General features: G+C 39.5%; 1 protein-coding gene across 2 annotated transcripts; it reads left to right on the top strand.

The window, feature by feature from the left end:
- Positions 1 to 352: 352 nt before the first annotated feature.
- On the top strand, positions 353 to 15,748 carry LOC116722190 (uncharacterized). 2 transcript variants are annotated; one of them, XM_032566386.1, is made up of 12 exons: positions 353 to 965; positions 1,088 to 1,302; positions 1,407 to 1,578; positions 1,980 to 2,114; positions 2,536 to 2,670; positions 2,819 to 3,041; positions 12,683 to 12,819; positions 12,890 to 13,019; positions 13,145 to 13,316; positions 14,666 to 14,898; positions 15,029 to 15,146; positions 15,257 to 15,748. In XM_032566386.1, the coding sequence occupies exons 4-12, from the start codon at positions 2,064 to 2,066 to the stop codon at positions 15,630 to 15,632; spliced, it is 1,575 nt and encodes a 524-aa protein (XP_032422277.1). In that variant the 5' UTR covers positions 353 to 965; positions 1,088 to 1,302; positions 1,407 to 1,578; positions 1,980 to 2,063; the 3' UTR covers positions 15,633 to 15,748. The 2 variants fall into 2 exon arrangements, with proteins under 2 accessions (XP_032422277.1, XP_032422276.1); XM_032566385.1 differs by having other exon boundaries at positions 12,638 to 12,819.
- The last annotated feature ends 3 nt before the right edge of the window (positions 15,749 to 15,751 follow it).

Here is a 15,751-nt window from a genome sequence, read left to right as displayed (position 1 = left end):
AGGCAATTTTACCAAAACTTGAGGTGTTGAAAAATGTGTAACTCATTCTAGGAAATCGAAACAATATTGGTTTTCCTAATCAATAAGAAATATTTGCAGCAGTTGTAGCAATGGTACAAGTAATAATTATTGCATCATTTAATCCAGACTCCTGGTAGATATTGTGGAATTCCTTGCTGCTTTTATTTTATTTTATTTTGCTTTATTTTATTTTTGCTTGGCTTTGTCAGAACGATTCCGTGAAGGCGGGTTTTCCGGTTAAAGTATCCAATAGAATTTCTGCAATAGCCACAACGAGCTCCGATTGGCTAGAAGAAAGGTATCCGTCTTTTCCCTGAAACCCGCGGTTTCCAAAAATAACACTCGGGGGAGTACAGACTTGAAGCAGGCCTACTTTTGTCAGTAACAATAACTAGGCCTGTTTTTTTTTTTTTTTAACTAAGAGTAGCCGTCTGGGAGGTCGTGACGCTTTACCAATACTCCGCTAACCTGGTCTAAGAATGCGGCTTTTCAGGTGAAGCGAGTAACCAAAGCAAAAGCTGAGCTCAGTGGGTCTGTATGTAGTAGCATTAGCATAGGAGTTAGCAGCCAGAAATCTCAGCGCAGACTCCGTTACCTTGTCAACTAACACCAACTGAAACTGCCTCCTAACAACGAGGAAACACAAGCCGCCATACTCGAGTTGCTGTGGGTGCAAAGGCTACTTCACCAGCTGCTCGGGTGTCCATTAAAACCTCAGTTTGTTGACTTGAACCTCAGATGATGAAAAGCAATGTCGACTGATATTACATCATACATAAGCTTGGGAGACAAAGGACATACCATTTGTGTGTTACCCGACATCTCCTGCGACCAGCTGAAGGATGATTTAGACCTGAATAAGTCCTTCCCAGGTACTCAGACACCGAGCAACAGCAAAGGTTTTGTTGCTTTGCGACGTCGCGATTATCCTGATTTCATTACAGGTAAGATTTATTTGTACATCTGTCAGCTTGACAAGTCTGGATGTTTGAAATCCACTTAAGCCAAAAGCTGAAGCACAGCTAATTAGCGCTCTTATTGGAAAGTGGATAATTGTGTGTTACAGGTGAGCCTTTGGATGTTTGCACTGCAATGGCAACAAAAAAACATTGTTTACTTCCTGGCCCCCAAGTTTCTGTTGACTCCTTTCCAAATTCTTCCACTGAATCTGAGGAAAGTTTCATCAATCTGGTTATTTCTGGAGACTTTGCTCTGTCAGAACATCCATCTGCCATCAACCCTAACAAAATTGTTCTTGTCGTCTCCCACAAAACAACTGAGGTACTGTACATGCATTCAAACATTTACTGAGTAGCTCTTCATATCTGGAAACTAACAACTTAATTAGGTCCTTTTTACATTTTTAAAATTTTTTTTTTTAACAGATTTTATCAGCGAATGACCAGGCGCCCAAACTGTTTGAATGTTCCACTGAGAATCTGGTTGGAAAGAAGTTGTCTTCTGTCTTAAAGAAAACGACTCAAGTTTTGGAAGAATCACTGGAAGAAGATTATCAGCTTGCAGACTGGAACTGTTGCTGTTGTGTCTGGAAAAGTGGTATGAAGTCCATGAAACTGAAATTGTTTTCTGAGTTTTATAGCTCATCATGTAGTTAACTGGGCTGCATAATATGACAAAAACACAATGTTAGAATAATGTTTTGTCTTTACAATGTCCCCAGTGAGATTTAGCATCTCCATCACTTAAACTTGAATCACACACATGAATCAACTGGCAAAATATATTATTGGCAAGCTGAGTTTGAATGCAAGCTCCTTGAGAAACTGCCAATATTGCATCCAGGTAGTCCTTTGTCGTGGTAACATGGAACACATGAATATTGTGTGACAAATGTGATTCAATGTATTGTACCAATATAGTGCCCCACTAACTACAATTGTCTACTCTCTTGGTGAAATATGTGTACCTTTTTAAACGTTTGTGATTTTGTTTTCAAGGTGGATGCCGTGACATTATCTGGAGAGGTACCAGTATCAGTGTGTACCCACAGGCAGTCAGAAAATGAAGACCACTGGCTTATTATGATGGAATGTGTGGAGAGGATATCCTCCTTTGTGTCCTTTTCCCAAGATGTGAGTACACCAATATTTATCCTGGAAAAATTACCTTCATATGATGCATACTTCTACTGCACAGAAAGATACAGAACTTTATTTTTGTATTTTTGTCTGTCATGAAATCAGACTAAGCCTGCCAGTTTTTAATTCAGTCAGATGTTGTGAATCAACATATCAGAATCTCACAAAGTCATGACATCATCATTTGGGCTTTCCCAGATTGTTTGAATGTGTATCCAAACCTCTGAATTTAAAGAAAGTAAATATTATAATTCTGGCATTTAATACATAGAAATCATATTTGGTAAACATACCTGACCTCAGCATAAAAAATAGCTTTGATTTAATGTCAGACAGTGCAGAAAAAGGGATTATGTGTCATTTCATGGTCTATTTAAATATCTGATGTCTGCTGCATATTTGATGTAATTTTAAGGGCTCTATCCTAAGCTGTGACTTGGCGTTTGCTTGTCTCCATGGATATCATAACCCCGAGGAGCTGAAAGGAGTGTCTGTAAAGGAGTTAATCCCATCTTTACAAATCCCCGTCTACAGTCATGCGTTGCCGAAAGTAAGCGTACGATGCAATTTACCTCATGACATCTCCCTTTTTTGAAATTTTTTGAAAAATTCCAGAACCTAGTTGGTGTCCATCAGATTTTTTTAGCTTTAGCATCTCATTATTCTGATTATGACTGCATTTTCTTCCTTCCTTTCAGATGCTGAGGGTTCAGAAGGTGTGTGGGAGAAGCACAGGAGGTGCATCTGTTCCACTCTATGTGAAACTTCAGGGGGCAGCGCTGTGTGGGAAACCCCAGTACCACCACAACGATGGCGGCACCTTGTCAAGACACGACTCCCATCTCATTTCTCCTGTGAACAACATGAGACTTTCAGATCATAGGGACTTCGAAGAAGCTCTAACTAAAGAGGAATCTTCAGGTTGGTTATTTGTAATGTGTTTATAAATATTGCAGCTAGGCCTGTCGCGATAAACGATAAATCGATTAATCGTACGATAAATTAAAACTATCGACGTCATTTTAATTATCGGCATTATCGTCTCTTCCGGCCTTTTTCTCTTTCTGTTAATGACACTGAATGAAAAAAAGGCTCAACTCCGGTGCTCTCCACTGACTCCTCCCTTCCTCATTTCCTCAGTGTAAAGCCCAGCGCACACTACACGATCTTAGAGCTGTCGGCCGATTGTCGGCCCATTTTCAAAACCTGACAGATCACACATTACCCGACAGAAATCCTAGGTATATCTGTTCGATCGGATTCGTTCCTGCCATGTGGTGTCCAACAATGGGCACAGAATAATGGCCTACAAGTTCAGTGAACTAATTTTAAAACCAGGCATTAATTAAAAGACAAATAAATTTTTCATATCATTGAAAAATGTAAAGGTTCTTGAAGGGCATATCAATGGGGTTTTTTCTGTAATGTGACTTCTTACTCTATTGAGGTTGGTAGGACACATTAGCTATATACATTGTCAGAGAGCATTTTCGTACTGGATTAACTTTATGCTTACAAACAACACCAATTGCTAGCTTAGTGATATGGCTGTTTTATCCATGCATGAGATATGTCAGTGTCTTGTCCTAATTTCTCAGCTCTGGGTTTTTCCCTTAAATAGTTTTATAATCCAATTGGAATCCCAATCAAAGCAAAAAGTCAACAAAGTTAATTGGACTTCCCTACATCCGTTTACATGCACTGAAATCCTTAATGTTTCTCACATAGATGAATGACCCTCGCAGCAAACATGCTGTGTCTTAAAATACTAATACATTTTCAAAAATCTGCACAGAATTCATGTTGTAACACCTGGCTACACGTTTTCCTTCAGGATTCCTTTTCTTTTTTTCATAAATTGTGTAGCTGAGTGTGTCTTTAGGCTGAATACTAATGCCTCTCAAAACAAATCAATTTTTCAAACAATTGACACCCTAGAGATAGCCATAGAAAGTTGACTTACATCACTCACACTGAGCTTCTAAGCCAAATTAATGTCCATAACATAGCAGAGCAAAGCTCAGTTTAGCCTTTTAAAGAAGAAAACTGTTAATTCCACTGCTAAATGGCTTTTCTCAAGGGTTGGGTCAAACAAGCTTTTCAGCCACAGGAGGTTCTTCATTCTGAGTCATGCTGTTCTTGCTGCAAGGTGAAGACGTAGAACGATGAAAGAAATCAGAACATAAAGGGTATAAGTTGAATATTAATGGAAAGGATTTGAAACCCTCTCTGATTTAACACCTGCAGCTACCTGGTAAACTGCAGCATGAAATTGCACATTCAGAGCAGTTTGTCAATGGAGCTTTCAGCAGATAAAGCAAATGAAATGCAGAGTGGAGGAAACATATTGGACTTCTACACAACCTGATGTTTCTTTGAATATAGCGTTCCTCACAATAACAGCGACGGCTGGTAAAGATGTGCAAAAAGGCATAAAATTCATCTTTATCACAGCTGTATTAGCTCACAGTAAAAATTAAAAAGGAATCACGTCTACAAAAATGTCTCGGATATTGGCATCCCTAATGGTAAAATAAATCAATGCAACCGTTCTTGTAATTAATCATTTAGTTATTTCCTGAAATATAGCTATGACCCTCAGTACAATGTCCCTCATCCACTTTTCAAAATGAGAAAAACAAGAAAATACAACCTTCAAGTAAAGCAAATGCTCTTCATAAGTCAATAAATAACTTATGAAAGATATTTGCCTAAACTCGCCCGACAAACAGTCAGAAAAGCTGAAACGTTTTAAACATCGGGAACTGTAGCAAGGATTGGTGTTATGAGGGTCACCAAGATTCTGTAAAGATCATTAAACACTTTAAAAATACCAACCAAGAGTAAATTTGGGGGAAACAGCCACAACAACCAAGGTTTGCTGAGTATTCTGGTATAATAAATAAAGGTGCATAATTATAAATTAATTTATAATCAAATTAATTTGATTGTTTCTATGAATAAATTGGCAACTATAAGGGCACATAGCCAATGCAGTGTACTCAGTGTACTATAACCCTGGCGGGCCACCATGCTTTACTTGCCCCCCACCAGGCTAAACATTGTTTCCTTATTGTAAATAAAGTTTTTTTATGCACCAGTAACAATGACTGTAAAGAGGAATTAAGCTAGGTTTATAGTTTGTAGTTGAAGCGTTGTACTGGGCACGACGGGGTGCGCACCAATTGCTCCGTCCTTAAACCTGCCTGTTGGCTTCAAACACCATTTCCAAATTATGATGCCTGCTTGTTCACCTCCGAATTTTTTTTACATCTAAATTTTTTTTAATACAAAAACAAGGTGTGTCGCTGGTAGACTTCTCTAGCAAATAGATTCTTTTGATGCATCAAAGAGTGATGTCATCACTGCTGATGTCATTGTTACCAATGGAACTGAACATTCTAATAGTTCATTCACATCAAACACGTTTTGAGCGTCAGGCGAGTCTGGTTTACATTCAAAGTCTATGTGGAGTGTTGGACGCCATGGACTCTCTTGACGCGTCAAACGGCCACATCGGCCCTCAACGCGCCTCCACATAGACGTTGAATGTAAATCAGATGCGCCTGACTCTCAAAACGTGTTTGGTGTGAACGCACCATTATATGTCCTGTGTCATATTAGTTCCATCATATTAGGACCAAAGCCTGGTCCTAATATGATGGACTCATTGCTTTGAGTCAGGGGTAACATTTAGAGGTAAAATGTGAATTAAGTTTTAGATAGGGTTAGGATTAGGGAAAATGTCTGTGTTAAGCAAAATCACAGCAACTAAAATGAAGGGAAATGAATGCAAAGTTCTAATATGGGTCGAAATAGTTTTGATAAATCTGTATAGCATTTTGTTTTCTAAATCATTCTATAAATAATGATGATATAATGTTAGGTTGTATTTCTGCCAATTGCATAGCTGCAGTACATTAGTAGTCTAATGTGTTGAATATGCTGAGACACATTCAACGCATTAGAAACCAATCAGAACCAAAAGTTTGTCTTTTGGTTCTGATTGGTTGTTTCTGGACAGCAGCAGAGTCAGAGGAATTTTCAGATTCTCAGTTTCATATTTTACTGTCAGACACTTTTAACAAATATTCATCTAACACACTTATCCTTGCGCACACACATTCACACTTAGGACAATTTAGAGAGACCAATTGTTTTTTTAGAAATTGTACCTGCTGCAGTTTTTATATATATAGGAAAGTTTTAATAATGTTTATTTTGGTGTTTTTAACTCTGAAATTGATCTTGTGTTTTATCCATTGGCTTTGGAGTTAGGAATATTATTTGCCTGTCTGTTTTGATTTCCTAAATTTGTGTAAAGGATATAAATACACTGCTGTTTAAACAAAACAGCGGTGTATTCATTTGGCACTTGTGCATATCAGCCCAACAAGGCCATACTGGATATTTTGGAGACGAACACATTTATCCTTGCGCACACACATTCACACCTTAGGACAGTGTTTCTCAATTCCAGTCCTCACGCCCTCCCTGCCTGCATGTTTTAGGTGTTTCCCTTCTGCCACACGCCTGGATTGAATAATGGGTGATTAACAGGCTTCTGCAGTACTTGATGGTCACGCAATCATTTGAATCAGCTGTTCTGGTATAGAGGCACATCTAAAACATGCAGAGCAGGGGGGCCTGAGGACTGGAATTGAGAAGCGCTGCCTTAGGACAATTTAAAGAGACCAATTAATTTTTTAGAAATTCTACCAGCTGCAGTTTTTATAGATAGGAAAGTTTTAATAATGGTTATTTTGGTGTTTTTAACTCTGAAATTGACCTTGTGTTTTCTCCATTGACTTTGGAGTTAGGATTATTATTTGCCTGTGTCTGTTTTGATTTCCTAAATTTGTGTAAAACATTGAATTTTCATAATGCCCAGTGTTGGCAAAACCTGGGTTTGGATTGTTATCCAGGTTAGTACCACCTGGGTGTGGGTCGGCGTAAAGGCCGAGCTGGGCTTAGACTGGCCTTCAGGCCAACGCCAACACGAAGCCCCTCCATGCAACCAGTGGAGGTTGGTCGCATGGACCTCGATGTTTGATTGGAGGTCCATCTTTCCTCGGATGTCCCTGTTGGATTGGAGGTCCATGTTTCCTCGGACCTCCCTGATTGATTGGAGGTCCATCTTTCCTCGGACCTCCCCGTTTGATTGGAGGTCCATCTTTCCTCGGACCTCCCCGGTTGATTGGAGGTCCGTCTTTCCTCGGACCTCCCCGTTTGATTGGAGGTCCATTTTTCCTCGGACCTCCCCGTTTGATTGGAGGTCCATTTTTCCTCGGACCTCCCCGTTTGATTGGAGGTCCATCTTTCCTCGGACCTCCCCGTTTGATTGGAGGTCCATCTTTCCTCGGACCTCCCCGGTTGATTGGAGGTCTGCTTCTCCTCGGACCTCCCTGGTTGATTGGAGGTCCATCTTTCCTCGGACCTCCCTGATGGATTGGAGGTCCATCTTTCCTCGGACCTCCCCAGTTGATTGGAGGTCTGCTTCTCCTCGGACCTCCCCAGTTGATTGGAGGTCTGCTTCTCCTCGGACCTCCCTGGTTGATTGGAGGTCCGTCTTTCCTCTGACCTCCCTGGTTGATTGGAGGTCCATCTTTCCTCGGACCTCCCCGTTTGATTGGAGGTCCATCTTTCCTCGGACCTCCCCGTTTGATTGGAGGTCCATCTTACCTCGGACCTCCCCGTTTGATTGGAGGTCCATCTTTCCTCGGACCTCCCCGGTTGATTGGAGGTCTGCTTCTCCTCGGACCTCCCTGGTTGATTGGAGGTCCATCTTTCCTCCGACCTCCCTGATGGATTGGAGGTCCGTCTTTCCTCGGACCTCCCCAGTTGATAGGAGGTCTGCTTCTCCTCGAACCTCCCCGGTTGATTGGAGGTCTGCTTCTCCTCGGACCTCCCTGGTTGATTGGAGGTCCGTCTTTCCTCGGACCTCCCTGATGGATTGGAGGTCCGTCTTTCCTCGGACCTCCCTGATGGATTGGAGGTCCATCTTTCCTCGGACCTCCCTGATGGATTGGAGGTCTGTCTTTCCTTGGTCTCTTCTGTTTGCAGGGAGTCTTCTTTTTGCAGGGGGACCTCTGGTTGGGTGGAGACTCTCGGATGGTTGTTTTCCAGAGCAAGTTTCAACTTTATCTTCAGGTCTGCAACCAGACCCTGCAATGATTTCACTTTTTCCTCCTGTTCTTTGATTTTGGAAGCTTGCTCAGTGTGAGTTTTGATCTGTTCCTCAAATTTAAGTCTCTCTTTGTATCCTTCAATCATTACTTCAATCAGACCTTTATTGCGGGATTCATATTTTTCTGCCTCCCTCTTGAAGTGATCCAGCTGTTGAAGAATGCTCTTTGATTCACCTTCACGTTTGACTTGCAGATGACGTTCTCTTTCCAACATTTTTTGCAGCTTATGAATCTCCTCCTGCTGTGATTTCACTTCAGCCTGACATGCAATCCTTTTGTCTCTTTCCTCACGGAGTTCAAAAATCTTACTCTGCAGTTCTTCTTTAAGATCGTCTACCTGCTTTGTGAGATTGATGACGTGTTGGCTAGACTCTTCCTCGTCTTCCACTAAGGGGGTGATCTCGAAGCCAGCAGAAGGAGTTGTTTTCTGCTCGACTTCCAATGGTCTTGGGCTCTCAAAGTCGCCGGAAGGACTTGGTTCACCCTGGATCTCCGATGATTCATCTTCCGGCTCGCTGTCATCGTCAAAAACAAGGATTTCGTCGTAGTCGACTTGGATGTTTTGCTCCATCATTTCAATCCATGAAAGCTCAGCTGGAAAAGCTTCATGTTCACAAGTATTCTGTTGTTGCTTCATATCTATATTCTGGTAAATTATTTCTTCTCTGAAAGGATTAATTTTGAATGTGCTCTTAAGAGTGATCTGTCGCGATAGAACTGTGGAACAGGTCTGAGAAAACACTGTCTGTGAGCTACAGTCAAGAGAGAGATTCCTTTGTGATATCATAGTTATGACATCACTGCGGATGTCATTGTTACCAATGGAACTGAATATTCTAATGATGCATTAATATCAAACTCCTATAGAGGGTCAGGTGAGTCCAGTTTACATTCAAAGTCTATGTGGAGTGTTGGATGCCATGGACTCGTTTGATGTCAAATGCTCCCAACGGCCGCTAGGCGCTCCATACGCGCCTCCACATAGATGTTGAATGTAAATCAGATGCGCCTGACTCTCAAAACGTGTTTGGTGTGAACGCACCATTATATGTCCTGTGTCATATTGGTTCTATCATATTAGGACCAAAGCCTGGTCCTAATATGATGGACTCATTGCTTTGAGTCAGGGGTAACATTTAGAGGTAAAATGTGAATTAAGTTTTAGATAGGGTTAGGGAAAATGTCTGTGTTAAGCAAAATCACAGCAACTAAAATGAAGGGAAATGAATGCAAAGTTCTAATATGGGTCAAAATAGTTTTGACAAATCTGTATAGCATTTTGTTTTCTAAATCATTCTATAAATAATGATGATATAATGTTAGGTTGTATTTCTGCCAATTGCATGGCTGCAGTACATTAGTAGTCTAATGTGTTGAATGTGCTGAGACACATTCAACGCATTAGAAACCAATCAGAACCAAAGTTTGTCTTTTGGTTCTGATTGGTTGTTTCTGGACAGCAGCAGAGTCAGAGGAATTTTCACAGATCCTCTGTTTCATATTTTACTGTCAGACACTTTTAACAAATATTCATCCATCATCATCTAACACATTTATCCTTGCGCACACACATTCACACTTAGGACAATTTAGAGAGACCAATTGTTTTTTTAGAAATTGTACCTGCTGCAGTTTTTATATATATAGGAAAGTTTTAATAATGTTTATTTTGGTGTTTTTAACTCTGAAATTGATCTTGTGTTTTATCCATTGACTTTGGAGTTAGGAATATTATTTGCCTGTGTCTGTTTTGATTTCCTAAATTTGTGTAAAGGATATAAATACACTGCTGTTTAAACAAAACAGCGGTGTATTCATTTGGCACTTGTGCATATCAGCCCAACAAGGCCATACTGGATATTTTGGAGACGAATACTTGTGCTGTTATGCCATTTTTGGTCGGAAGGTTGCTGGGAACACTTCGAAACACACCATTTTAAATCAAGATCTTTTGAACTATGCAAGAAAAGAATGATAGTGATTCAAAATAAAGTCAACATTCCTCCTATTGAACACCTGAGCTGAAGAGAGGACAGAATGAGAGATGACACAAGAGTCTAGACAGTCTATAAAGAATAGGCAAGGTCTCAATCTGAATGTGATCGAGAAAGATTTTCACCAATCCACTACAGAGCAACAAATGACAAACAAGAGGAACCTTTATAAACGTCCACTTAAAGTTTAAAGTAGTTTACAACCTCTAGTTAACTAAACATTGCTCCACCAATGCATAGAAATTATGCAAGGTCCAGACTGAAGAGCTCCAACCAGGAATTGATCACAGTACCTTGTTGCTGCAGAACCATCCATTTGACATTAAATGTACTCAATTCAATGTTGTGCAACTGTGCTACAGTCATGAGAGGTTAATTTATTTTAAACCTACCAGAGCTTAAAATATTGTCAATATAAGCCATTGTCAAATCTGCTCTTTCAGTAATTGCAGAGGCCAATGCGTATTTGCTAAATGTATGTAAAGCCCATTTTCATGTTCACTGATTTGAAATGCAGATTTCTCCATGTAATTGTAACTCCTTTGGGACTTTCACTGTCATACAGCGGCTTTCTGGATCTGCCAGGCAATCCAATTAATGCTTTACTACAATCTACCTGCAATGCATGTGGCTAGTGTCAGCGTAAAGTCCTGACTGAATGAAAATCATTATAACCTATTTACGTCACGTTAACGAAGAACAGCTGAAAAGTTACCGGGTGCGGTAGCAATTTTGCTCCAACTCCTCCTCTTGTCATTTCTATATTCTTTGCATGTTGAATAAACATTAATGTTGTTTTCACATATCATCTCCAATGTCCGCTGGACTTCGGGTTGCGCCGTTTCAGCTGTTTGGGATTCCCCGACGTAATTTCCCCTCAGAAAGTGCTGAGGAGAATCCGCGCTTTCTGATTGGCTGCCTGTCACATTCAACAGGCTGCGTTAAAGCGCCCAGTCGGGGAAAACCCCTGATTTAGATCGGAGCGGCAACGACGATCTACCATAACACACCACACAATCTTAGAAAGACCAACGTTCTAAGATTGTTGTATGGGGAAAAATAGGAGCAAAAAATCATGTAGTGTGAACTATTGCATCAGGTAGTCGATGTGCCCATCTTCTCTATTTAAATCTAATTATTACTGAAGGGCAACATAATATACAGACTTCATAATCTTTTGGTTGAATGCAGTATTTATTTCCACTTTGACTTTATGTTGTTTAGTTTTTTTTTCAAGTGCGTTTTTTGTTAATGGAGACTGAGAATCCATTTTATTTTCGTTTTTGGTTGTTTTGTTTATTTTGTTTATCAGTTCCAGTGTTTAGTGTTCTTTTGAAAATAAAGTGTATCTATCTTTTGCAAGAAATCGCATGGATTATTATGTCATTTCCATTAAATCAGTGTAAAAAGGTCTTCAAACAATATTATCGTTTATCGCAATAATTTTTGAGACAATTAATCGCTCAGCAAAATTTGCTATCGTGACAGGCCTAATTGCAGCATTAATCACCAGATTTTTTTCATCATGATAGAAATGAAATGGAAAAATTAAAGAAATGGATGTTAAATCACACATCAAATCAAAAAGTTTTAATGAGCTGAAACAATTCAGTACACTCCTAGAGAAAAAAATAGTAGTTGCAAGATGCATTTATTTTATTTTTTCATTGTAATGATAGTTACAAATCCTCAGTGAGTGTTTAGGACCTTTGCCACTCTATACATCTGTAGCTTTGGTTGTTTTTGGTTGATGGACCCTGCCGTGGGTAATCTTATGTGCTCGCTTTGACAACCAGCAATCTAATGTCCTATAATCTATTAGTCTGCTGAAGGGAAATGTGTTTTTATGACTACAATAGATAATTCCTACCAGCACAAGGATGCTCAGAGGTAATTTGGTTTGATTAGATGTGTTCTGTTATATTCCATAAGAGTCAAATGGCCCAAATAGGTAAGTGAATCAAAATAAATGGAAATTGGTTGTCATAAAAAGTATCCACAAAAATTACAATTAAACTAAGTTATAAATGACAGTTGAGCATTTGTTTGATTATTTATATCCATAACTTATGAACACTAAAGTGTTACAAAATGTCTTAAGTCAGTGATATCCAATTTTTTATTTTCTATGCCATCCAGAAGCACCAATTTAAAAAGATTGTGAGCTACCAATAGTTTTATATATTTATTTTTATTAAAACCACATAAACTGTCTTGTTTATTTTATTCTTATATGCACATAAATAGGTCTTTATTTTAGTGAGACAAACTATATGTGATTCTTTAAACCACCAACCTGATAAAACCTGATTTTAGTCTTTTGGATCTTTGACAGAAGACAGATTTGACCACACTGTCTCCTCTCCCACACCAACGCCAGAATACTCTGCAACTGTCTGGGCATTCGCTCCTTTGAGCGGCCTTCTGCTCCTGTGGCCAGATGGCTCAATCTTCAGCATTCACAACCATCTGGCCCTCAGATTGTTTGGGTACAGCAAGGACGAGCTTCTAGGAAAGGTTAGTCAGATTTACCAGTCCAGCTCAGCTGCTCAGACCAGTTCTAATTTGTGTTCCCTTTTGTCAACAGAGTGCCGCTTTTCTGATGCCCGGTTTCTATAAATGGATGACTGGCCCAGACAAAAAGGCTGACACTGTTTCTGGCACTCACATAGAGCTGGATAAAAGTCCAGCCATGTCCAAAATATCAGAAAATTATGGTGAGCCTTTCTGTTTTTCTGAACATTTCTGGATTGATCTCTACCTTTTCCGCAAGGATTATTTCTACATGCAGTATATTTTGCACTGGGGATCATTATGTGATTCAGGTGTTTTTTCATCTCAGATCCTTCGTCCTTGGTGGCTGGAGACATGGGAATGGTGCAGCAGGCTATCCTGAAAAGAAGTTCCACAGGAAGAGGCAGGATCTTTACTGGAACCAGCTCCAGGCTGGAGAATCAAGGCAGTGCCATGTCGACATTTTCTCTTCCTGCAGTTACCTCCACACATTTGGTCATGTAAGTTATCATATACTATATACCTATTTCCTCATGAATGTTGTTTTTTGTTGGGGTTTTTTTCTCAATTGCATAACTTATTGGTTGTGGGTATTTTACAGGGTCACATACATATTTATTATAATTGTGTGATACTGACAAGTTGTTTAAAGAAGTTAGATTCACTACTTTTAATATTTTTGTCAGGCTTCTCCTAAACACTGGAAGGGTGAACGATGCAGAAGCAAGCATGCATTTAACAGCGCTTAAATGCATGTATATTTAATGTGCTTTGCAGGGAATCTGGACACATAGCCCCTCTATTGTCGAACCTGATATCTACCATCTCTGGCCAGTAATCACATTTAAACACTGTTTACATCTCTCTCCTTAATACATGTTTTGTCTAAACTGGAGACTGAATTATAGATGTAAGAAAATGTATAACACAATTATGCAGCGTGGTCTAAATATATACTTGTAATTCACAAAGCCATAGTTTTGTAGTATCTATTGGACAAATAACGTCACTGCTATTTTTTCAACGGTAGTCTGTTTTTGAGTCTAAATGAATGTCATGTCTGTCAGTATTACTGTGAAATGATTGCAAGTTGTAAGTTCTTCATGTTACTCTGCAAGTATTACAATCACACTTTGATTTTTATCATTTATGCTTTATTGAGGTAATCTATTAGTACCTTAAGATTGACCACATTTTTGTTTAAATATGTAAGATCTTTCACAGACATGGCAGCAAAAAATTTACCAACTGCATTTATATACTGTAGGTTCCCAAAACAACAGAGGAAGTAAATCTTTTTATAAATCATAACTTTGCAGATTGTTGTAAAATTATACTTTCAAAGGGATTTCTATCTATTTTACACAGACTATTTACTAACATCAAGTGGTATCAACATGAATGAACAGAGTATATTGACAAACTCAGATTACAGCTACAAAATGTAATTCATTTTGTTTGGATTTTATGTAACATACAATCATAAAGAAGTTCATAAATGTAAAGTGGAAGAAAAACTATTAATTGCTTTAAACTTTCAGTTTGTTACAAATACAATTCTGAAAAAATTGTGTTTATTTCTATGAAGACTTCCTTTGTTAAACTATATCCACATAAAGTCTCAATAACAGATCCAAGTATTGCTTTTGAATTTTTCTCCACACTTCTAAATCTAGACTTAAATGTTTGCCTACATTGCTTAGCAGTTATATCCTGACAAAATATGGAAAAGCTCAAGAATGATCAATATTTGTAAGGCACTGTATTAAAAATTTTTTGTTAGATTTGAACTTAAGTATTCTTTTTTTTTCTCAACTTAAGAAACAGAGTGAATAAAATGTGTTTCCAGGGCCAATGATACCGCAGAGCTGATTGAGGAAGCAGCCCGGGCGGCTCCCGGCAGTAAGCCGCTGGATAGTGCGGATACCACCCAAGCTCTCCTTAAGACATTCGCCTGGGTGGAAACTCCAGATGAAGACACCTGCTGCTTGATTTCCACTGAGTCATCCAACCAGAACAGAGATAAGCAGCTGCTCAATGTGATTCAACAAAATATTGCACCTGCAATCAAGATTACACCAGGTGCTATTTGAGTTCACCTTTGCTTTCTTTAAATTAGTTTGTATTTTTTAACTTGACCATGTTTTGTCAGCCTTTGTCAAAGTTCAGGAAAACAAATGAAAACTTAATGATATTGTGAAATATTTTCCAGATACACCTATAGAGGATGAGAGAGCAGGCGGCAGCTGTGATGAGGCGAGAAAAGATCAACGCTCATGTGCAGCGGTCCTCCAAGAGTCGAGCTTTGAGATCATTTCATTGGACAGCAGGTCATTAGAATGTGGCAATGATGCATTTACAAAGACCTAAAGATGCGCTCTTTGCATAGGAGAACAGAAGAAAATAAAATACAACTTTGCTTTTGAATTTAATTTCTCAGATCATCATCTGGTTTCTCTGACAAGTTTGCTGGCCGTCTTAGTCATGATGCTGCCCCGGTGAATGAGTCTAATTCAGCTCATCTGTTGGACTCAGCCAGCTGCTTTGTGAACATCGACTGCAACGGAGATGCTGTGACCTGCGCTCTAGCAGAGCTGGATCTGAGCGATGACGTGGAGGTTCTCAGCATCCGAGACTACGTCGGTAGTTACCTTTGCTCTGTGGCACCCTGTGATACAGCCGAGCTTACTACGGACGCCCTCTCCAGGTGTGGCAGAATCGGACCAGAAAGTGGAGACCGCTGGTGCTGCGGTGAAGGCCGAGCTTGGTTTGAGCGAAGAGCAGGATCAGTGGGGAGCGCTCTCTTTGATTCATAAAGGAAAGAGCCAAGAGTGTGCAGTACAAACAAATAGTTTGACCGACATGCCTGCCACATCAACACCAAAAAAACAGACAGTGAATGGACAAGTCGTGACCTCAAATACACAGATACTAG

This window comes from Xiphophorus hellerii, chromosome 6, assembly GCF_003331165.1.
Source record: "Xiphophorus hellerii strain 12219 chromosome 6, Xiphophorus_hellerii-4.1, whole genome shotgun sequence".
In the NCBI taxonomy this organism is placed as follows: Eukaryota; Metazoa; Chordata; class Actinopteri; order Cyprinodontiformes; family Poeciliidae; genus Xiphophorus; species Xiphophorus hellerii.
The sequence above is the reverse complement of the archived record's forward strand: the minus strand, read 5'-3'. Positions and strand labels throughout refer to the sequence as shown.

Bases quoted from the DNA above. Each gene is read 5' to 3' on its own strand.
- LOC116722190 (XM_032566385.1), top strand. From the start codon at position 2,064: ATGATGGAATGTGTGGAGAGGATATCCTCCTTTGTGTCCTTTTCCCAA. The intron at 2,671-2,818 runs GTAAGCGTACGA...CCTTCCTTTCAG, and splicing joins ACAGTCATGCGTTGCCGAAA to ATGCTGAGGGTTCAGAAGGT. The intron at 12,820-12,889 runs GTTAGTCAGATT...TTTTGTCAACAG, and splicing joins AGGACGAGCTTCTAGGAAAG to AGTGCCGCTTTTCTGATGCC.